Below are 20,345 nucleotides of genomic sequence, written 5' to 3'. Positions count from 1 at the left end.
CGCAGGTAAAGTCGAACCACTGGACTGGCAGCTCTGAATTTGTGCTGCTGAATTGTTTTACGACACAAACTTTCCTCCATCGTGACATTTGTGCCTTCACTGTTGGTCAGCAGCTCTGATCCAAGTGGTTCTAACACCTCTGCAGCCTTAGGACTCAACAGCTGTGTCTTCACCAGGACTGAAAAGCCAAAACTTCTTCTTTCTCCTGCACTAAAAGCTGAGGTGCTGCAGTGCAGTTGGAAACCAGGTACGAGGGGAAAAAAACCCCCAAACCCACAACAACCCCCCTCCTTGCACAGCAATTTGCAGACGTAAACTGAACTCAACCCTGCAATTTGTCCCTGGGTGCAGCACAGCCTCCACTGCCAATAATTCAGAGAATGCAAATTGATTGAGTAATTATAAAGATAACAAAGCATGGAGGAAGAAGATAAATCATAAAGCAATTTAGGGTCGTATAGTTTAATTAGAAGTCAGTCTGTACTTTTTCTTATGTATCTGTCTATCTATATATATATTAAAATAAGCCCCCATCCTTGTTGAGAGGCTTCCCCCTGCCCTGGCTGTGCTGTCACATTCCAGCCTGTCACTGCCATTAGTGTCAGTGTGTGAATCAGCTGTTCTGGGAACTTCCAACTGTGTCAGTTATGAGCCCTGTCAATGGAGTGGCTCCCAGCTCAGTGTATTTATGCAGTTTTTCCAGCCTTATTTGTTGTGGAAAAAGTACCCAGAGCCAACACTGTGCTGCTGGCAGCTCCAGCAATGTGGAAACGGTGCTCTGGAGTAGTAACTGAGGATATGGGGGGTGAGCACAGTTCAGCAAATTCCTACAAACCAACAAACTTCAATATTTTCACAAGTATTCAGAATTTTCTGTGGGGGTGACTGTAACTCACAGCACAGCCTTTCTTTTTGGAAGTGTAGGCCGGGTGGCATTGATGTGTATCAGGACACAAAAATAGAATCTTTGTCTCCAGAGTCTGTAAAATCCCAAAACCACCATGTTCCCCCCAGGCAGGGCTGGGGGAAAGCCTTGGAGAAGGTCTCTAAGGTGCCAAGGAAAATGAAGGTGGAGGGAAGCAGAAGCAGTTCAGGGTCTAATGAGCCTGGTCTGTGTGTCCAGCAGGAGCCCAGGTCTGTCCTTCCCCCCATAGCCAAACATTAGTTTTGAGTGTATCCCTTTTCTTTGTCCTTGAGGTGGCCTCGGGGGGTGATAAAGTGAGAGTCACCCGATCCACCTTGTGTGGAACTGGAAATGGTTCTTAACAGCCCCAGCTGTTTCAGAGGCAGGAGCTGGTACAGCAGGAGGTCACAGCCACAGTAACTGCCTAAATAGCTGAGGCATCTGAGGGGGCATGTGCAGCACAGTCTTTGTGTACAGCTTTATTTCCCTAAAACTGACTAAATACCAGATTTAGTAATTGCCACGGTGTAAGTTATGCTGTAACTCATTGCCCATCATCACCTTCACTGCTATTTCCTGTACAAGTTTTATGTGGTTCTCCCAAGACTGCCCAGAACAGCTTGATTTAGACCAGCACAGTCAGTTCCAGGCTCTTCTCAGATCAATAATTATTTAATTTCCAGCCCCAGAGGTTACAGTCAGGTTACATAAACTCTGGCTGGTTCCGTATCTCCCCCCATGCTACAGGGCAATGAGCTGGTGCCCCTTAGACCCAACAACCCACAGCACTGAGAGCCTGACAGGCACTGGTGTGGAAGGGAGAGAAACTGTCCCAGTTTCCTTCTACCACTTACTGTGTTTTTCCCAGTTGGACTGCACAGGTAGTGAGGTGCCAAAACATTTTTATTAACTAAAAACTCCCAAAGCTTGAGCGTGTGGAACACATTCATCATTTTGGTGCTCAGAGTTTTAGTTGTACAAATCAGTTTGAGGAGCAGGACTTTGCAGGAGTAGAAAGGACATTCAACTGGGTGTTTATGATGAACTTAGAAAAGTAAAAATCATTGTACTGTACTTTTCCAACCTAATGCAAGGATTTGTGTTATGGGGAATTCCCTAGGCTGAAGGGATGGAAAAAGAGAAGCAACTGGTTTATATAAAACAACTCTGCTCTTACATCATTAAATACCAAAACTAAACTAAAATGTTGACCTAAAAACCAAATGTTCCCAGAGCCTGTGTGTTAATGCTGGGTTTGAAGCTTTGGAGGAAACCTGGCTGTGGATGACAAACATCCCCAGGTGTGGCAGCACCAGCAGGGAAAGTGTTTGTCAGCAGCTGAAACACGGAATAATTCCTTGCACTGCAAACCTTCCTCTGGCTTTAGAGCCCAACCCGTGCTAGAACAGAACCTGCAGAACCTACAGTTCATTTCCCAGGCAGCCGCAGCTCCCAGCACGGTGGATTATTTCCATTGGGATGATGTGTTGTGCACACTGTTCAGTTTAAATGGATGCCAGGAATGTTATGTGACTGCACCTGCCTGGCCAGCGCCGCTCCCGCACCGGGGCTGGGGGCAGATTGGTTTACACTCAGTTCTTCACTCCTTTTAAGTCCAGTCCAGCAGATGTAGAAGTTTGGGGTGATGTGGAATGCATTTTTCACATAATGCCTGTGGGGACATGATAAAAAATAAATAGCAATTAGACAGCAGCATCATCACTTGGGGGATGTGCCTGGAGTTTCAGGGCTGTGTGATGGCCAGGACAAACCTCGCTGTGGGGGATACACAACACACACAACCCCACGCAATGCAGAGCAGCAGCTGCTCTGCCCTGGACTGCAGGAACATTTTAGGATGCTTTAAGGACATTCTGTAGAAAAAGTGGAGGACTAATTGCTAAAAGATCATTTAGCCACCACAATTGTGTTTTTTTAAGCAATAACAAAGGGCTTTACAGTGCTGGTCACGAAGGGATAAAGAGAACCAGGAAATTGTCATTTTTTGGGCATGAGCTGCACAGCCATATGCAAATACTTATTGACTATGCTCTGTTGTCCATTGACATAAACTCACAGCAGACCTGAGTGCTTTGAGCCAGCTGTGAACTGAAGCCTTGGAGTGCCAGCACAACTCTACTATGAGCTGATAACCCAGTGTAAGACTTAATGTGTTACTGTACCATGGAAAGGCCACTCTGCATCTGCAGCACTCAGGAATGATGCTGAATGGAAAAAAGGAGGATGCTGACTCTGCTCTCCTGGGCTGGGGATGCCATCCCTCAAAGATGCTGCCTTGGGAGCGGGAACTGGCTTAGAAGGAGTAGAAGACTGGCATAAGCAGCCAGGAAGCAGCAAGGGAGTGTTAGATTGTGGCCAAGCAGGATTTAAAAGGCTTTTTGCTACCCGGTTACTTACGGCTGATTACAAGTAAAACTGAACCTTCACTGAGCAGCAAAATGCAGGTGTGTGAGCTCAGCCTGCCCTGTGGCCATACCCAGCTTCCATGTTCCTGGTACAGGAATTACACTTCAGCTTCCCAAAGAGGGGTGTTCTCACACTGCTCAGGAACTGACATCATCTGTGGGTATTCTCATCTTTAGAGACTCCATGAAACCAGTTTTCTCCTGCTCAGATATCACATGATGACAGACAAAGTCAGTCACTACCTGGGCTTTTCCCTCTCAACACAAGGACAAGGAGCCAAAGGAGGAACAAACTGATCCCTTTGGGGTCCTAAGCGGTGCCTGCAGGTCATCCCAGAGCCTTCTGCAAATGCTTTACAACAAGTACCTGTGTCCTGGTCATGGCCCTGGTCACTGTGCCAGTGCCTGGGTGCTGGAGAGGGCAGGGAGCAGCCCCAGGGGCTCCTTGCTTTGTTCCAGGAGCGACTTCAGGAACTCAGTGGTCCCAACAGTCTGGATGTACCCTGAGGAGGGAGAACAAATATAAACATAATGTGTGTTAAACAAGGGGGTCATGGCAGAATCTGTGACAATCCCCCCCCAAACCCAAGCTAAATAAGTTGCTGCAGTGGTTACAACCCAGAAGCCCTTTTCCTTGGAGTCTCAGTTATGGGGTCTCAGCAGTAATTTCAGAGCTTGTCCTTGTGAGAGGATGTGCAAGTGTTACATTACCAAAGCAGAACAGAAGGTGCTCCAAGTGTTAGAAGCTGGAGCTTCCTTTTTGCTATTAATAATAAGAATAAATAAAAATGGATCAGGACCATATTCAGCAGAACCCAATCAAGGACTGCACAAGAGGAACCACCATCCCTGGAGGCCCCTGCACCTGAGCCCCCCAGCTGGGGAGGGCTGGCAGGATGAGGGCAGAGCAGGTGGCTGGGAGAAGGAGAGGAGAAGAGTGCAAGGGCAGAAAGGAACTCAGGGAATGAGAACATGCATGGAAAGGGGCTGGAAGCAGGTGCATCTGAGTGCCAAATGGTCCTGCAGCAGATGAGCAGCTCTGCCCCCAGGACCCTGAGTGTCATGAGGAGTTTGATTCCACCACCACCACGGGTGAGGAGAGAATTCAGAACTGTAATAAACACCCCAGGAAGAACAGGCAGGTGTTTAGAGCAGCTTACAGAGAACAGAAACCCAGCTGGGGAGGGGCACCAAACCCCTGACCCAGACCAAGCCCAGGCTCTGTCCTAAGCCAGGTCTCACATGCCACAAAAAGGCATCCAATCCAACCTGGCCTCAGGTCCTTCTTCCAGCATTATTCCTGACAGCCACCTCCTGTTTACCCAAATCATCAACAAAACCACACCACAATTGCTTCCAACAGGAACCTGTCCAGTGTTGCATGACAAGGAACTGAAAAAATGACAGATTTAATTATGAGCTGGTTTACTTGTCCTAAATGCAATTCCTAACTCAGTCTTTATGGATCTGATTTCCCTTCAATCACTGATTGCAGCATTTGGACTGTGCAGCACGTGGAGAACCCAAACATGCCACAGCCACCATGCTGAACTGTTCTAAAAAATACTGCCCAGATTCACATAAAACATCTTGAACTCAGCTTTTCAAACACAGAACCCCAGAATGGGTTGGGAGGGACATTAAAGCCCACCCAGTCCCACCCCCTGCCATGGGCAGGGACACCTTCCACTATCCCAGCTTGCTCCAAGCCCCATCCAACCTGGCCTTGGACACTTCCAGGGATGGGGCAGCCACAGCCTCTCTGGGCAACCTGTGGCAGGGCCTCATCACCCTACAGAGGAGAATTCCTTCCCAAAATCCATCTACCTCTGCCTCACCTCACAGTGAGCTGTTCTTAAAAACCCCAACAACACAGACAACCCCCCGAGCCCCTTCTCTCTCTCGGTATCTTTCCATGCAGAGCTTCTGAGTTAAACCACATAAACCCAAAGAGAGCACTCACACAACTCCTGGGTGAGGATGGATGAGAGCAGAGGAGCTGGACAAAGGACATGTGGAGGGGACCAGAAGGCACCTGGGCTGCAGTAGAAGAGGTGGCTGGTGCAGGCCCAGCTTGTTCCTCTCCTCAGCTCCAATTTTAGGGTTCCCAGGATAAGGCAGGAGCTGGAATCACCCCAGGGTGATTCCTGCAGGGTTGGCAGAGCCCTCACTGCCCTTGGACGTGGCATCTCCCAGCCCATAGGAGCATTAAAAGGGCTGGATCTTCCCAAGTTTCCTTCCCCTTCCTAGTTCCCCTGCCACTCTTCCCCAAGTTTGACTGCTCTAAAACATTTACAGATCTAAAAAGCAGAGAGAAAAAAAATGTTCACCTGTCGGGTGATATAAAACCAATCTTCTACTAAATGTGCCAGAATAATTTTTCTCCACCTCAACCACAGTTAAAACCTTCAGTCTATTCATTACTGTCTTTTTATAGTATTTTTATTTAATAAAACCTATTAAGACTACCATACAAATCTCTTTACTTATGCTTTTATCTTTTAACTGATCAATTTTTATATTGCTGACATCCCTTCTTCACCATTTGCTCATTTAAAAATTCATAGTATATGAGCTCTGTCTCTGGAGAAAACGTCTATAAAATTTGTTACAGCTGGCAAATGTGTATGAGTCAGTGATAGCACATGACTAAATGCTTCACAGAAAATAAAATTTGTTTCTGTAGTAAGCAGAACTGTTTAAATGTTATTTATTTTTATGTTTCAAAGAAAATATATTGTGAAGTGCTGCATTGATTTAATAGGCAGCAATGTCTGTGTACACGCTGTACCCGGGAAATTTATGAAACCTTTGCACAACTCCTTTAATTGAATTTTCCAAATCTCTCACCACACACAAATAATCAATATCTTCTGCAGAGAAAACCAGTCAGAATTATTACAGTCTTTCTTTTCAATTTTGTTGTCATCAGCACATACAGAGCACCTGGATATTTGTAATGTCTGGATGGCAAGTTATTTACACCTCTTAAACATATAATTGCTACTAAGTGAGTCCAAACTAATGTTTCTTTTCTTTTTTACTTAAAATAATTATATTCATGGGACAAAGCAGTATTTATTGTCGTGGAGGAGTTGCTACATGTAGCTGTTGGAAGAACTACAATTCTTCTGAATTTTTCATTAAGCTTAATACTCTCAACTAGATCCACTAGAATTAAAAATTAATAGCTGTTGTGTCTCTAAAAAGGTAAATAGGAAAATAGAGAGTAAATATGAGCGGGAAATCTGTGAATAAATGGGGCTGCCACCCAAATCTGAAATGCAGGGTGACAGTTCTGGGTGTGCCACACTCATATGTCTCACGTGCATTTCTGGGTCTGCCACAGCAGGTAATGGCTTAATATTTTATCTGCATAGCACAGGGTGTTCCATCACTGCAGCTCTGGAACCTGCTCCTTCCTTCCAGCCCAAAGCTCCTCCTCACACCCAGAGAGACTCCTCAAACCTCGGGCTGGACTCTAAAATATGGCCTCTGATGGAGTGAGCGCACCCAACAGCCCCAAGTCCTGCTGGGAAGGAGCAGTGGAAACCTCACCCCAGCTCCTCTGCCGGGACAACACTCCTTGTCCCAGGAAAAGCGCTGGCACTGCAGATTTTGGGGACTGGGTGAGTGGGTTTTGTTACCTTTCTAGACTGGGAGGGACTTGCTTGGTCCCAGACTAAACCAGATGCTGGAGCTGAGAACCCAGAGACACAGGACACAACACTCCAAGGGTTTCAGCTCCCAGGAATCATCTCCCAGTTGGAATGTGTGCTGAGCCTCTCTCTAATCTCTGCCTACACAGGCTGGCTGGGGCTGGGCTCGCTGAACTCGGTTGAACATCAGGCTTTTAGAGTGTATTTTTTTCAGAAAATGTTACTTTTTAATTCAATTCCTATTTTAGTTTCAGAACCTTTCTGATCAGGCCAAGAGGGCAACGTCTCCTGGCTGGATCTGCAGTCAGGAGAACTGAGGGCACCACCAGGGAGGTGAACTCAGGGCAGACATTTAGATGAGAGCATAACACCCAACCTGGCCCAAGAATTGAGTAACAATGTTTCAAACACGACCTCTGAATCTCCATCTAATGATCTGTTTGAAAACAAATCCTTCAGCATTGTCTTTGTTCCTTTTAGAGCTGCTGTGCATCTGAATCCCAATCTGAACACTGGAAAGAAGCTCAAGTTTCTGAATCAATTTAGTTGTGAACCAACCCGATCACGTAAGTTCCCAAGACTGACTTTTCCCAGCAAAGGGATAATGACATTTCTTCCCTGCAAGTGAGTCCAAAGTTGGGCTGAGAAAAATAAACATGTTTTTTAGCTTAAGGTTTTACAGTGAGAAAAATTCACCTCCCCTTTTCCCCATGAGATCCCAAAGGAGGAAGGATAGGTGGGACAGACCCCACGTATGCATGAAGTGCAACGAATTTGTTTTACTTTATGTGAGAATGATGTAAAAATAAATTGTAAATGGAATTTACCCTCACTGCCTTCAACCCACCAGCAGAGCAGACCCAAGGGGTTCAGTCCTAACTCAAACTGACATGAACTGGGATAAATAGTGGAATATTGCATTTTTACCAGTCGATCCTGGTCCAGTCTCTTGGAAAGCCCCCACTACTGATCCAAGAGTGCACAAGTCAGTCATTTACATTAAAACCAAAATGGAAGCTGGGAATGTTTAGAACTAAACTTGGGGGGTGACTGTATTTCCCCCTGAGCTGGGCAGGATGAACCACCCCATGGAAAGAAGTATTTTGGATTTCACTGTGCCTGGAAACAGTTTTCCCCACCACTGCAAGATTTGATCTGCTCTAACATTGCCCTGTTTCCCACATGGGCAGCACATAGAGTCACAGATAGGATTTATGTCACTGCTTTTGGGAAGCAAAGTATTAGTGTAGCTTGTAACAACCAACCAAAGTAGCTTTCCTGTTTGGAATCATCTCTTCACTCCTGGAATCTCCCAGTTTATTGAACTTTCCTTTCAAATATGCACAGCCCAACCTCCACAGCCGTTCCCAGCACACACAGGGCACGGCTGGGACCGGGACACACCGACTCCATTTCATCTCTTGGCAGTTGTTCTACAATTTGCTTACTTTCTATTCCAAAACATTTTGTTTACTGTAAATTCCAGTCATGGCCAGACAATGCCACTCTTTTTTCCTGCTGGTCACCCAAAATGATAAACTGAGCTCCACACAAGGCTGCCCATTGAGCCAGGAATGTTCTGGATGGAGTTGTTTTAAGAAGAGGTTGTTTATGTAAAGTAAATAAATTTCATGCCTCACCATGTGATGACAATGTGACATTCCCTGGGTACCAACCCACTGAACAGTCATAAGGTCGCAGCCTTGCCATAACTAATTAAAAATAATTCTGAGAAAACCACATCCAAAACTAAAAGGCAAAGGAAAACATCTCCAAATGCTTTCCTTTGATCCCACCCTTCTCTGCCTCTCCTACAACTCCGTTTTCAAGACTGCAAAACTGAATTTATTCTTTGTTAAAACAAAACTGACACTGAAACTACATCAAAATTGGTCAACTTAAACTCAGAATTCTATTTTCCACCCCACTTTCATAAAGTATTTCTCCTCTAACAAGACTGGGGGTGTGTTTGGCGTTAGGGGCTGATTTTCAGAGCAAAGATGGAACTAGAAATGTGTATTAAAGAGCAGAGCACAAAGGAGGCAGTGAGTGTTTAAATCTGCACTGGCCCATGGCAGTCCCATCACTGGGATAACTGGAACAGGAGGACACAGGGAGCTGTAAATCAGAAAGAGCAGATTGCACAAATGAGCCACACTCCTTCCAAAGGGTTGGCACTCCTTCAAATTTGGAGATAATCTGCTGGAGCCCAGGAAGCCCAAGTTTAAGCGATTTGCTTTCCTTTGAGAGGGAATTTAGGCCTGAGCAGATCCAAACAAAAGAAGCAGCAGAGATGCCATCACTGCTTTTAATTCTGATTTTGCTCTATTTACAAAGAGAGTGTGTGAAGAGAACAGAAATATCACAATATCAGTGGGGACTTGCTGATTTTACTGCATGTGAAATAAAACCCCAATCCCTTCCTTCCTGCCAAGGCTCCAAAGTGGCCACCTGGTATTAAATGCTACCAATTTCAAACAGTTTCACAGCACTCGTCTGTGGAGAAACCCAGGAGCTGGGATTTCAGAGTCCTCTGGAGCGTGGAAATCCCCCCCAGTATGTACAGGGGGAAAAAGGTTGGGCTGCAAGACTGTTTGTTGCTGAAAAGGCAGCAGGAGGGAGGAGGATGGGGAAGAACAAGGATAACTGGGATACATAAAAGGTGTATAAAGACTCCAGGACTGACTGCACTTGTTTCTGGACCACTGAGGGTTTCTTCTCCTTCCACAGTTTGATGGAGAAACACCCAATACAATGAAAACAGCAGAAAACATTGAATTTGTGTAGCTGAAATTTTCAGAGGAAACACATTTGATTCTCATAATTCTCATAACTCCATGTTACCCAACCTTTTGCAAGTGGAAAGAGCTAAGCAGGAATCAACCAAAAGGAATCCAAACACGTGTGGCACAGGAGTTATAGGGAGTTTCTCACCTGGGGCAGGGAGTTTTCCATGGTTTGCTTTCAACAGCTGCAGCTCTTCTGCTTGACTCACTAGTGAAGAAATAAATCCGAAATCAGAGATTTCAAAGGAAATGATCCCTCTGCTGCCTTTTTCACTTTCAATGCATTTCAAGGAAAAGAGCCCTTACCTATGTAACTGTGCTTTAAAATATTAACAAAAAGTTTTCAAAATTCAGATAATTTTGACAAGTTGTGCTTTCAGCCTCCTACCACATTGTGTTCCCGTTCTTTCCTGACATGGTGCTTTGTTCCTAATTCAGAGATGGGGGAAAAGAGGATTCCTGCCCAAGGAGCTGACAGAAAGAGTGAACATGACAGGGAATGTCAGCAGTAGGTCTGAGCTGTCCTCTGGGCTGTTGGACTGTCCTATCCAGAGCAGGGAATGGCAACACACACTATTTCCAGGAACTTCCTGCTGTATAAGAAAGGCTCTGGCATTACAGTGGGAGCAGTGCAGCGTATACACATGCAAAAGGAAAAGGTTTGGAATACAAGTCAGGAAAGAAATGGTAATTTAAACAACAGCACTGCTGGAATTGTGTGCATTAATTCCAATGCTCTGGGAAGAAAAATTCTCTAGCACCTGTGGCTTTGCTGTCCACCTGCTTCCAACTGCAAACTTAGCAGTTCCAGGTTTTGGCTCCCTATAGCTGGTTCCAGTGTTTTTACACCTGGCAGAGAACAGAGCAGGTCATCGAGTGATATCTATTGGCAAAATCCCACCTTTGCTGCAGGTTAAGAAACTATTTATCAGCTTTGCATGTTTGCCTGGAGAGTGGACACAGGGACTGGCTGTATCCAGGAACTGCTCAGACTCCCTGCTCAGCTGGAAGCTGTATGAGCTTGGCATGGGAGGTCTCCAAGAACAGTGTAAATGACCTGGAAAAGGAGACCCTGATTCCTTATCCCTGAAAGCCAGTATCTCTGTTTTTTTCCTGTAAATATCCATGTGTTCGTTTGTTTGTTTTGGTTTTTTTGTTTGTTTTGTTTTGTTTTTTCATTAGACTATTTCCCCTTCTGGTTGGGAAGAGCAGGAGGAATGAACTTCAGAACCTCTGACTTGGAGGAAGGATAAAGAGTTTCCTTAAAAGGAACACACGTAAGTGAAAAGCTTCAGCTTTCCGGGTTCCATTGGCAAAGTATTCCTGATGTGCCATCTGAAAAGTGCCCTTATCCCAACACAGTAAGCACCTGGAATGTCCATCATTTAAAGACACATGAATAGCGATTTTTAAAGCCTGGAAATTTATATTCAGCCTAATCCTCCTGGCAGGCAAACAAACAAACCAACTTCCTCGGAAGGAGAGAAGAAAGGCAAAGCAATCCAAGTGCAAACGTTTATCCTAATTCCCAGCTAAGCACCCACTAAGTATCTCACTATTTACATGATAAAAGGTGTTGCTCTTCCAAGTTTTCCCTCCCCATTGTGCTGGAAGAGCAGGACATGGCAATGCCTGGCTTTTATGTCCCTGTTGGATGCACGGGGACATTTAAAGTGCGTTTTCCTTGACCAAAACAGAGTCCTGGGCTGTGACAGTCCAGGAACCCTCCGGAGTGGTCCTTGTTCAATGGATAAAAGGCCATCAATAGATTGCAAACCCTCCTTACGCAGTGTTTGGGTTTTCTGCACTTCAGCACTCAGGGGACGAGAGGAGTCTGAGACACCGAGGATGTTTTCCAGCTCTCTGCTGCCCTCCAAAGCCTGGAAAACAACAATTAAAGACACCGCTAAATCCCATTCCCAAACTATCTACTAATTGCCTGCAACTTAGCAGAAACACCCAAAAGAAGGAACTTTTGGAAATCACTCATAAATAAACACTTCAATTAAAATAGAAAATAAATGAAACAAAATGGGAATAAAATAGAGGAGTGATTTGCATTTTAACATGTATTAAACAAACTATTAAATGATGACAGATAAGAGGTAAATTAAACAGTACAATCACTTCATCACAAAGGGATGTTTCATCTTTAAGGACACAAAAATCTAAGTAATAATACATATTTCAAGTTACAAATAACAGTTGAGAATGACATATGTTCTTATTTGTGAACAAAATGAGGAGTGATACAAAATAAAAATGGTGGACTTGGAAAAGCAACTTCTAGTTTAAGAAATTTTTTAAATTAAATTAAGAAATTATTCTAAGTTCTGAGGTTTTTTGCATTTTCTGGATTTCCAAATCAAACCTGCCTGGCTTCAAGTCTTTTATTTGCTTCCCTAAAATTTAAATGCTGCATATAACATTTTAATTTTGATTTCAAATCCTGTACTAAAAGCAGATAAAAAAAAAAATCAGTGTAAAGCAGACCTGGAGGCTTGTGAGATTTGCTCTTATTTTCAGAATTTTGGCCAATGAACTTCTCACTTGGGACTGCAGCTTCAGGAACCTGCATGCAGAAAAGGTAAAACAATTCCAATTACTCTCATCAGCACTCACTGAAATTCCATGTTTGCAATGTTTCCCAGAGCTTCTTCCCAGCATAATCAGGATGGATCCAGCTCAGTGTCCTGCAGCACCAAAACCAACCTGCCTTTGGTTGGGATTCACATCCCAACTGCCAAAAATCCTTATTTCCTAATTTTAAGGATAGGAACTCGGGTTCAGCAGTATCAGAGGATTTTCTTCAGGATTTGCACATTAAAAAAATTCCTGCCATGACAGTTTTAAGGTATTTTCTCTTTGAACCATTTAAAGATGCAAATCAAATAATCTATTTACTGTTTCCTTTCCCAGAAGGGAGGGAGAATTATCCTTATAAAAACCCTCAAATTTAGGAACAGAGCTACAGTGTGGAAATGTAGGAAACTACATTTCAAACCCCATCACTCAGAAAACACCGTCCTACAAGGAAGGAATTTCAAGCTCAGGGTGGGGGAAATATCCATTCCCAGGAAAAAGCCCAACAGACAAATGGAGAGTTCAAAAGGAGGAGCTACAACCTCAAAGCTGACATTTAGTTGAACAATAATGCCTGAGTAGGAAAACAGCCCATCAGACACCTCACCTGAGACATTTACTGAAGTGCTTTACTAACTGAGCATTGCCCAAAGTTCATCAATGTCAGGAAATTTACACCTTAAAATAAGATTGCGGCAGAAAAGACCAGAATTGTAAAAGCTTTTGCATTAATTTACACCTACAGCCATTCAGTGCCGTCGAATATCCCATCCTGTGCAATCAGAAGCATTAAAAATAATGGCTATTAACTGAGTTCCATGTGAAATAGTAAATAGAAATCACTGCCCCCACAACAAAGTGAACACAAGGGATGCACTCACCCATCCTGCTCTGTTAGAGGCTGCCCTCTCCTGGATAATCCGCAGTCGGAATTGCTCTGCTCTCTTCCTTCTCCTCGGAGTTCACAAGGCAGAAAAGAAACAATAAAGATAAAAATGAGGTATTTTCTATTTGAAGCACGTGAAGGTGTTACTGTGAACCTTGATTTTAGAATGATCTTTTAGGAAGAGAAAAATACCCCAAACTCACTTGGAAAGCAGGACAGATCCCCTGAATGAGCCACCCTGAATTCACTGCAATTTACACTTTTGTAATTTGAGCTCTCATCAACTCACTTTACATTCATATTCCTGGAAACCTTGGGATTAGAATATTAATAACTGGAAGTTGGGATAATTCTGGCAATCCCAGATCCCACCCTGTGGAATGAGGTGCTTTTCACATCTCTCTGTAATAAATCTCCTTCCTGATATCAGACTGAAAAAGGGAGGCCACACTAAACATTAAACACTTCGATTTCTTATTAAATCTAAATTATTACACACAAATATCAGCACTCGAGGATGAGTTAACTTTTAATTTTAATATTTTGTAAAACATTTAGAAATATCTCAGAAGGACAAAGTGCTGTACAAGTTTAAGCAGCTGAAGGTTAAGACCCTCAAAGATTTAATTTTAAATCTGAGTAGTCAATAGAACTTGAACTTAATTTTGTAATCATTTTTGTTCTGTTGTTTTCTTACACAATGGTCACAGAAAAACAGAGTATTGATTATATGTAACACCTCAAAGGTGATATCCAGAATCTATTAAAGCACCACAGCTCTTAAAACAAAAGTGTTTTTTTAGAAGGAAAACAGAAACTGTGGGTTTAAAAGGACACCCTGAAACCTGTGATTTAATAATTAAATAACACCATTTTGTAGCTATGTGAACACAGGAAAAAGAGAGCTGGTTAGTGCTACATTACTGAGTAATTATCCATCTAAATGTCAGCTCTGCTCATGTGACCAGGCTTTTTATAGGCAAAAGGAATGTTCCCCTATGTCCATCCTTAATACCAGCATGGAAATACACGTTCACCTTTCCCACTGACATCCTAATATACATTTTAATTCACGACATTTTTTCCCCTTTCTATTTTCACCTGAGAGATAAGGCATGTAATTCAAGTGCAGAGAGGCTGGGCAAGTTTTAAAAGTTGTAGTAATTTAAACATTTGTGTGTTGTCATGAAAATGAAGAGTTCATTAAAGCAGGTAATTACCAACGTAGGGATATTCAAGAGAACATATCAAAAGAGCTACAGATTTTTAATTTTAACTGCTGTCATTATATACAATTTTAAAAGCTTTTGCAAAGGTGAGGAGAACAACTACTGGCAACTCTTCTCGTGGAAAGGTTTCTTTGTACAGGCTGAAGAGATCCATATTTACCACCAATTACCACCAAATCCTGATACGGAAGTTACAGCATTCAAACCCCAAAATTCCTTTCTGCTGATGAAAGCAGAGACTGACAGAGAAATCTCTGTCAGAGAAATCAGATTACTCCCTTGATCCCAGACACAATCCAGGCCTGGCACCGCAAATCCCAACACAGTTCCTAAAAGGCCACAAAATAAAACACTGATATATCAGCTGATATATCTGCAGTTTTGTGGAAGTTAAGACTGTTCTAAAATACAGGTCCTTTCAATAAATGAGGTGCCCACAAGTGGTTGAGACACACAATCACTCCTTCCCTGTGGTTCCCTGACACTTGAGGAGATCACCCCCACAACCTACAGAGACATAAAGGCAGGTCAGGCACTGAGAATCCACTCCCTGAGCACTCGGAGTTTGCACCAAAAACTGTGACTGAGTAACTGAGTGCATGTAAATCCTACACGGAACTGCCAATAATATAGCTATAAAAAAAATTAGGTATTTTCTGAGAGTTAATGACACTCAGTGTTATGTTCATTAAAAATTGCATTGAAGTGCCTGACCATGAAAAATAATTGTCAAAAAATACACAAAATAAAAAAGGACTTTGCTAACACGCCAAACCAGGGGAATTAATGGAATTGTTGACAAAAAATGCCAGTGTGGAAGTTTTTTTTACTGAGTCAAAGCCAAACATTTCTAATACTGAGCTACAGAAAGAAAAACTTGTCTCATAAACAAGTCGTTTCTTAAACACCCCCAAGATTTAGGCCAAAAAGATTCAAGCTTTAAAAGGCAACATCAGCTCTTCTAAAAGAGGTGAAAAATTTTGTAGTTGAAAAAGGAAACAAACATAGCACATGAGAGACAAGTTACTAAATCAAGCCAATAACCAGGAAAATGCTGTATTAAGAAAGAGGGAATGTTCAACTAACCTTTAGCTGGGGCATTCCCGGGATTTTGTTCCTTGTGGCTGACAGGGGATGAAAAGGGACTCATCTGGCGTGTTCCTGTCATTGGGGAGTAAGAATTCAGATTCTTCTTTTTGACCTTCTGAGGTGTTGCATCAGATGGCTGAAAGGCAGCAAAACACACACAAAAAATCCCAGTTAATACTGATAAAATCTCTGAACATTTACCATCTGGCAAGGGGTTCTCCTCAGTAATTCATAACTTTAGGTACTCCCTTACATCGGAAGCCCATGTTGTATGTTGTGGTGGGTTGACCTTGTGCCCACCAAGCTGCTCTATCACTCCTCGTTAATATTAGTTTTACTCTGAAAAACTAAAAGCTCTTTTTTCCATAAAGAAAGTCTGTGTTTTCCAGAGATTTAATGGCCAGTCTCTTCGCGAACGAAGAACCGGGGAAGGTCTTTCCACCTTCCAGCCTGCGCATTGGATTTTTTTTTTTTAGGTGAGACACAGTGTGCGCGGAACTGAGCCCACCCTTTAATCCTGAGGTTCATCTGCCGGTGGCAGCGAGGTCCTCAGGACGTAGATGGATTGCCTTACGGGCTAACGAGCTCCATCTGCCCGGGGAGGGGCCCCGACCGGGAATCGAACCCGGGTCTCTGCAGTGACAGTGCAGTGAATTTTCCCCTGGACCACCGGGGGCTCCCTCCAGAGATTTAGGTATCACCTGGTTGGCTAGTTTGGGTTTTTTTAAAGCAGCCTAAACCTCACATTATTTTTCCTACAGTGTTGAGAATTTAAGACGCATAAGAACTATAAGCAACTATTTTTAGATTTTGATTGTATCAAAAGATAGTTATTCCTAATGATTTTCTACATGAATGTTCATTTAAAAAATCCAAAGTAAGTTCCTTAAACCCCGAATTTTGTGTCTGGCTTAGGATTTCAATGTGTCTAATGGCAGTGCTGGTATTGACCATTAGTAATATGACTCACACCATATTTTAAAATGTTTAATTTGCTGCCCACTTACCTCTGTTCTTGTTTTAGTCCCAAATACCCTAAATAATTTCCCATCAGAAATTTACACTCCTCTCTTCTAGAACTGACACAACACCCGATGGAAATCCTCAGTTGCCACTGTTTTGCAACATTCAAGCAGGTTAAAGAAATGTTTCCAATGATCTTTAAATGAAATATTACATGTCAACAAATCTCCAGTCTGCTCAGAGTTTCAGGATATTTTCCCTGCTTGAACAGCAGCCACCTCTGGATATGGATAAGCATATCCAATATCTGAGCAACTACCTGGAGAAAGTTACTGTTGTTCTTACAGGGACAGCATTTATTTGGCAGTAAGGATTTCTCTCCAGGAAGAAGAGTTTTAGTCCAGTTATGCAATTTTTTTAATGATGTCATGCAAACATTCCAAAATCTAAAAATACTCATTTCTGATCTTTAGTTCATAGGTATTTTGGCCAGGAGGTGGAACGAGGGACTCCTGAAAAATAGGGAATAGGCTGTAGAAACAGCAAAGATGAAACAGGTACTTCAGTCAAATAAAGTGTGTTTACTACCTTATGCTCCTTCCTACTTTCTATAAAGTTATTTAATCCTGGCACACTTTAAATCTCTGATGTGTCATTAGAGGCACTGTATGAACTAAAAATCCATGTAAAGCCACATCACTGAGCTCCCACTGAAAGTTTTGATCACTCAGGGGGGCTTTTGTTAAGCGTTTTGCTTCACAAGAAGCTGAATGCAGGAAACCATCAAATAACTCCTTTTAGCTCATCTGCTTTGAGGCAGAGAAAGAATTCCATGGAATTTCAGCTGGACCACTCACCTACCAAAATGTAACCCCAGCCCAGGAAACAGATGCAAAATGACAGTCACAGCTGCACTGTGAGCAGAACAAGTTGGGTAATGGTACACTAAGCTGCTAATTAAATTGCTAATGATTTTTTTTAGTGCCACTGCGGTATTTTGCCACCTTTGTTTAAATTTAAAAAAAAAAAAAAAACAACCTAGAAAAATTTTTAAAATTGTGAATTTCTACCTTGCTAAACACCGGCAAGGCCTCCAAATATGTGCTGCATAGGAGCAAATCTCTTCACAGTGACCCAGAGGTGGAGATTTCCTGGGAGCTCGTTTGCTGATCAGTTATTTCTCCCTGTGCTTTTCCCAAATTTTCCTTCCCTTACAGCTTGCCATCCTCCCAAAATCCTCTACAGCAACACCCACCGTGGTAGGAGAGATAATAAGCTGACATATGTCCCCCCATGCTGGGACTGGGAGGATGCTGAAGCTGCCTTTACAAAAAATAATAGCACCAGTACAATTTTATTTGCATTGTGATAACTGTGGTGAAATTTATGGCAGTGTTTGTACTTTATTGTTTCATTCTGCCAGATTAGCTGAGGGAGGTAATTACAGCCCCGACATAGAAATGCCTTTAATGTTTTCATTTCAATTTTGCAGTTTGTGATATGCAGATTCCAGCATTGCCATAATTCCATATTGTTCCATGTGCAATTACAGGGCAGAGCATTTGCTCCCCAGGATAATGGAGCTAATTTTTAATAAATTATTTCACCAAGGATCTTAACTCATTCAGCTCTTGGGTAAATAGTGATGGCAATAACAATGTGCATATTTTTCAAGTGATTCATGCAGATGTACATTACTTAACACCAGGCAGTTCTGTGACAAATGAAATACTATCAATTTTACGCTATAATATTTGTCAGCAGTAATTTTGTGCCTCAGGATTTTCCCAGACAACAGCCACTCTGTAACAATATAAATGCAGCTCTAATGAAACAGCATGTTCATACACACGAAATTTTTTGCACACAGATGCACACACATATAAATATATATACACATCTATAGAAACACATGCAAATAAAAATATATATATATAAACAGATGGTTCCATACACCAAAAAATACTTACATTATCATCTTTTTTGACAGTGTCTAACTTTAATGCTCTCTTAACTCTGCAAGAGAAAAATATGGGCAAGTTTTATGGTCATCTGGACACAAAGATTTCTTCTAGTAACATCTATAATTTGTTATTTTTAAAGACAGTTTCCTGTGTAGTGTTTCACATTCACACAAGAAAACAAATGTCATCCAAAGCAAATCTATTGACTGATTAAAATACCGTGTACTGAGAACATTGTTTGTTTAGAAGGATAAAGTGTTTGCATAAGAAAACCTGATTCTCCATTTTATCCTAGAGATAAAAATCAAGACACTGAAGCAAAATCACACTGAATTTTTGCTTTTCCCCCAAGACATAAACACCAAAAACCCCACAACAGCCTTTTCTTTTACGTACCTTGTGAGCAAAGGGTGGAAAGGATTTTGCCATTAGTGGAAATAACGCATAAAGCCATTTAAAACACAGGTACAGCCAAGGTGAAAAAAGTAGTTTTTCCCATCATTTTAGCTCTTAACATGATTCAGTGCTGCCAGACTAGGACTTAACAGGGGAACAGATGCTCTATGTCTTTACAGGTCCCCAAACCATAAGAAACTATTTGCTTCCCTTCTTCCTTCTCCTGATTCAGGAACATGCCAAGCTCTCTCTGCAAAATCTGCTCTGCTGAACCGGATGCCCAGCTGTTAATGGCAACACTGGAAGGGGAAAGCTGAATATTTATAATACTTTATATGGTACAGCTGTCTGCTAAAGAGCAGTCATCAAAATTTTATTGAATGCAGGCTAAATGCTCCAAGGAAAGAAAGGTCAACATAAATTAAGACTATTTTTCCCACAGACAACGGAAAGTTTTTAAGCACGTTCCTAAATCTTGGTCTAAAGCACGATATAAAACAACAAGGAACAAAAAAAAAAATCTGTTTAAGAACAGTCCCCGAGAAATGTATATATTATATTGAATTAAACAGGACTTGCAATGTACATCATATTTCAAGCACTTGGGTCAGTTTTCATCTTGGAAAAGAATGTTTTGCCTTGTAAGGAATTAAGATACCCTCATTCCAAACATACCCTTTCTAAATTTATGCTGCTGTAAATTAAAGACAATAGAAATGGAAGCACATCTTTGACATGTAACTGAGGTAAGGGTCTTATAGGAAAACTGTTTTACAACCACCTCCATTACAAAAAGGGGAAGAGAATGTTCTGTCTTAAAAAAGCCAAATGAACAGGTGACATTAAAATTAAAAAAGCCTGTGAAATTCTGGCCGAGGGGCAGTGAAAGCTGTAACAGTTTGATGGAATTCTTTACAATGTATTTCTTTTTTAAAGAGAAACCCATATTGAGGGAATGCTGACTCCATTCCACCTCCCAGCCCGTGGCAGCAGGGAAATATCCTATTTATTAATAGACAGGATGCTCTGGGGGCCAGGGCATTTGCATGTTGTACCAAGGCATGCGATGATGGAAGTTTTTATGACTGAAAGCCAAAGTAAAATGCAGGATCTGGGCTCAGCACAGCTGTAGGATGAAGAGAAATGAGAAACTAAACGAAAATCCCATTAAATTATAAACATTGAGAAAAATTTCTCGGGGGAAAAGCTGTGGACTGATCAAAGGTATGTTCTTTGGAGTCTGTCAAATGTTGTGGACAGGAACAGAGCAGCTCAAATTTCTCTCTGCTGGCCTCCCAAACCCCTGCCAACTCCCCAAATTATGGGGGCAAAGACGGAGCCTCATTCTAAACACGACAACATTGGAAAGAGCTGGAATATTACACTGGAAGACACAATTTCAGCTTTAGTCAACCTCTCCTTGTGTTTCCCAATCCATCCTACACAGCAGCCTCATTTGC

General features: G+C 42.3%; 1 protein-coding gene across 4 annotated transcripts in view; it reads right to left on the bottom strand.

Annotated features, from left to right (window-relative positions):
• Positions 1–1,550: 1,550 nt before the first annotated feature.
• ITGB3BP (integrin subunit beta 3 binding protein) overlaps positions 1,551–20,345 on the bottom strand; it is a 22,278-nt gene continuing 3,483 nt past the window's right edge. For 2 of the 4 annotated variants that reach the window (XM_027883130.1, XM_027883133.1), the window contains exons 2-9: positions 18,496–18,541; positions 15,560–15,698; positions 13,240–13,312; positions 12,269–12,347; positions 11,562–11,655; positions 9,924–9,983; positions 3,698–3,833; positions 1,551–2,576 (exon numbers count right to left, since the gene is read on the bottom strand). In XM_027883130.1, the coding sequence (XP_027738931.1) occupies positions 3,721–3,833; positions 9,924–9,983; positions 11,562–11,655; positions 12,269–12,347; positions 13,240–13,312; positions 15,560–15,698; positions 18,496–18,541 (604 nt within the window). In that variant the 3' untranslated portion in view covers positions 1,551–2,576; positions 3,698–3,720. Of the gene's footprint in view, positions 2,577–3,697; positions 3,834–9,923; positions 9,984–11,561; positions 11,656–12,268; positions 12,348–13,239; positions 13,313–15,557; positions 15,699–18,495; positions 18,542–20,345 lie in introns of all 4 variants that reach the window. The other 2 variants (XM_027883131.1, XM_027883132.1) reach the window with 2 other exon arrangements.

This window comes from Empidonax traillii, unplaced genomic scaffold (genome assembly GCF_003031625.1).
Source record: "Empidonax traillii isolate 1590-97213 ecotype Southwest subspecies unplaced genomic scaffold, ASM303162v1 scaffold118:size1038473, whole genome shotgun sequence".
Lineage (NCBI taxonomy): Eukaryota > Metazoa > Chordata > Aves > Passeriformes > Tyrannidae > Empidonax > Empidonax traillii.
The sequence above is the reverse complement of the archived record's forward strand: the minus strand, read 5'-3'. Positions and strand labels throughout refer to the sequence as shown.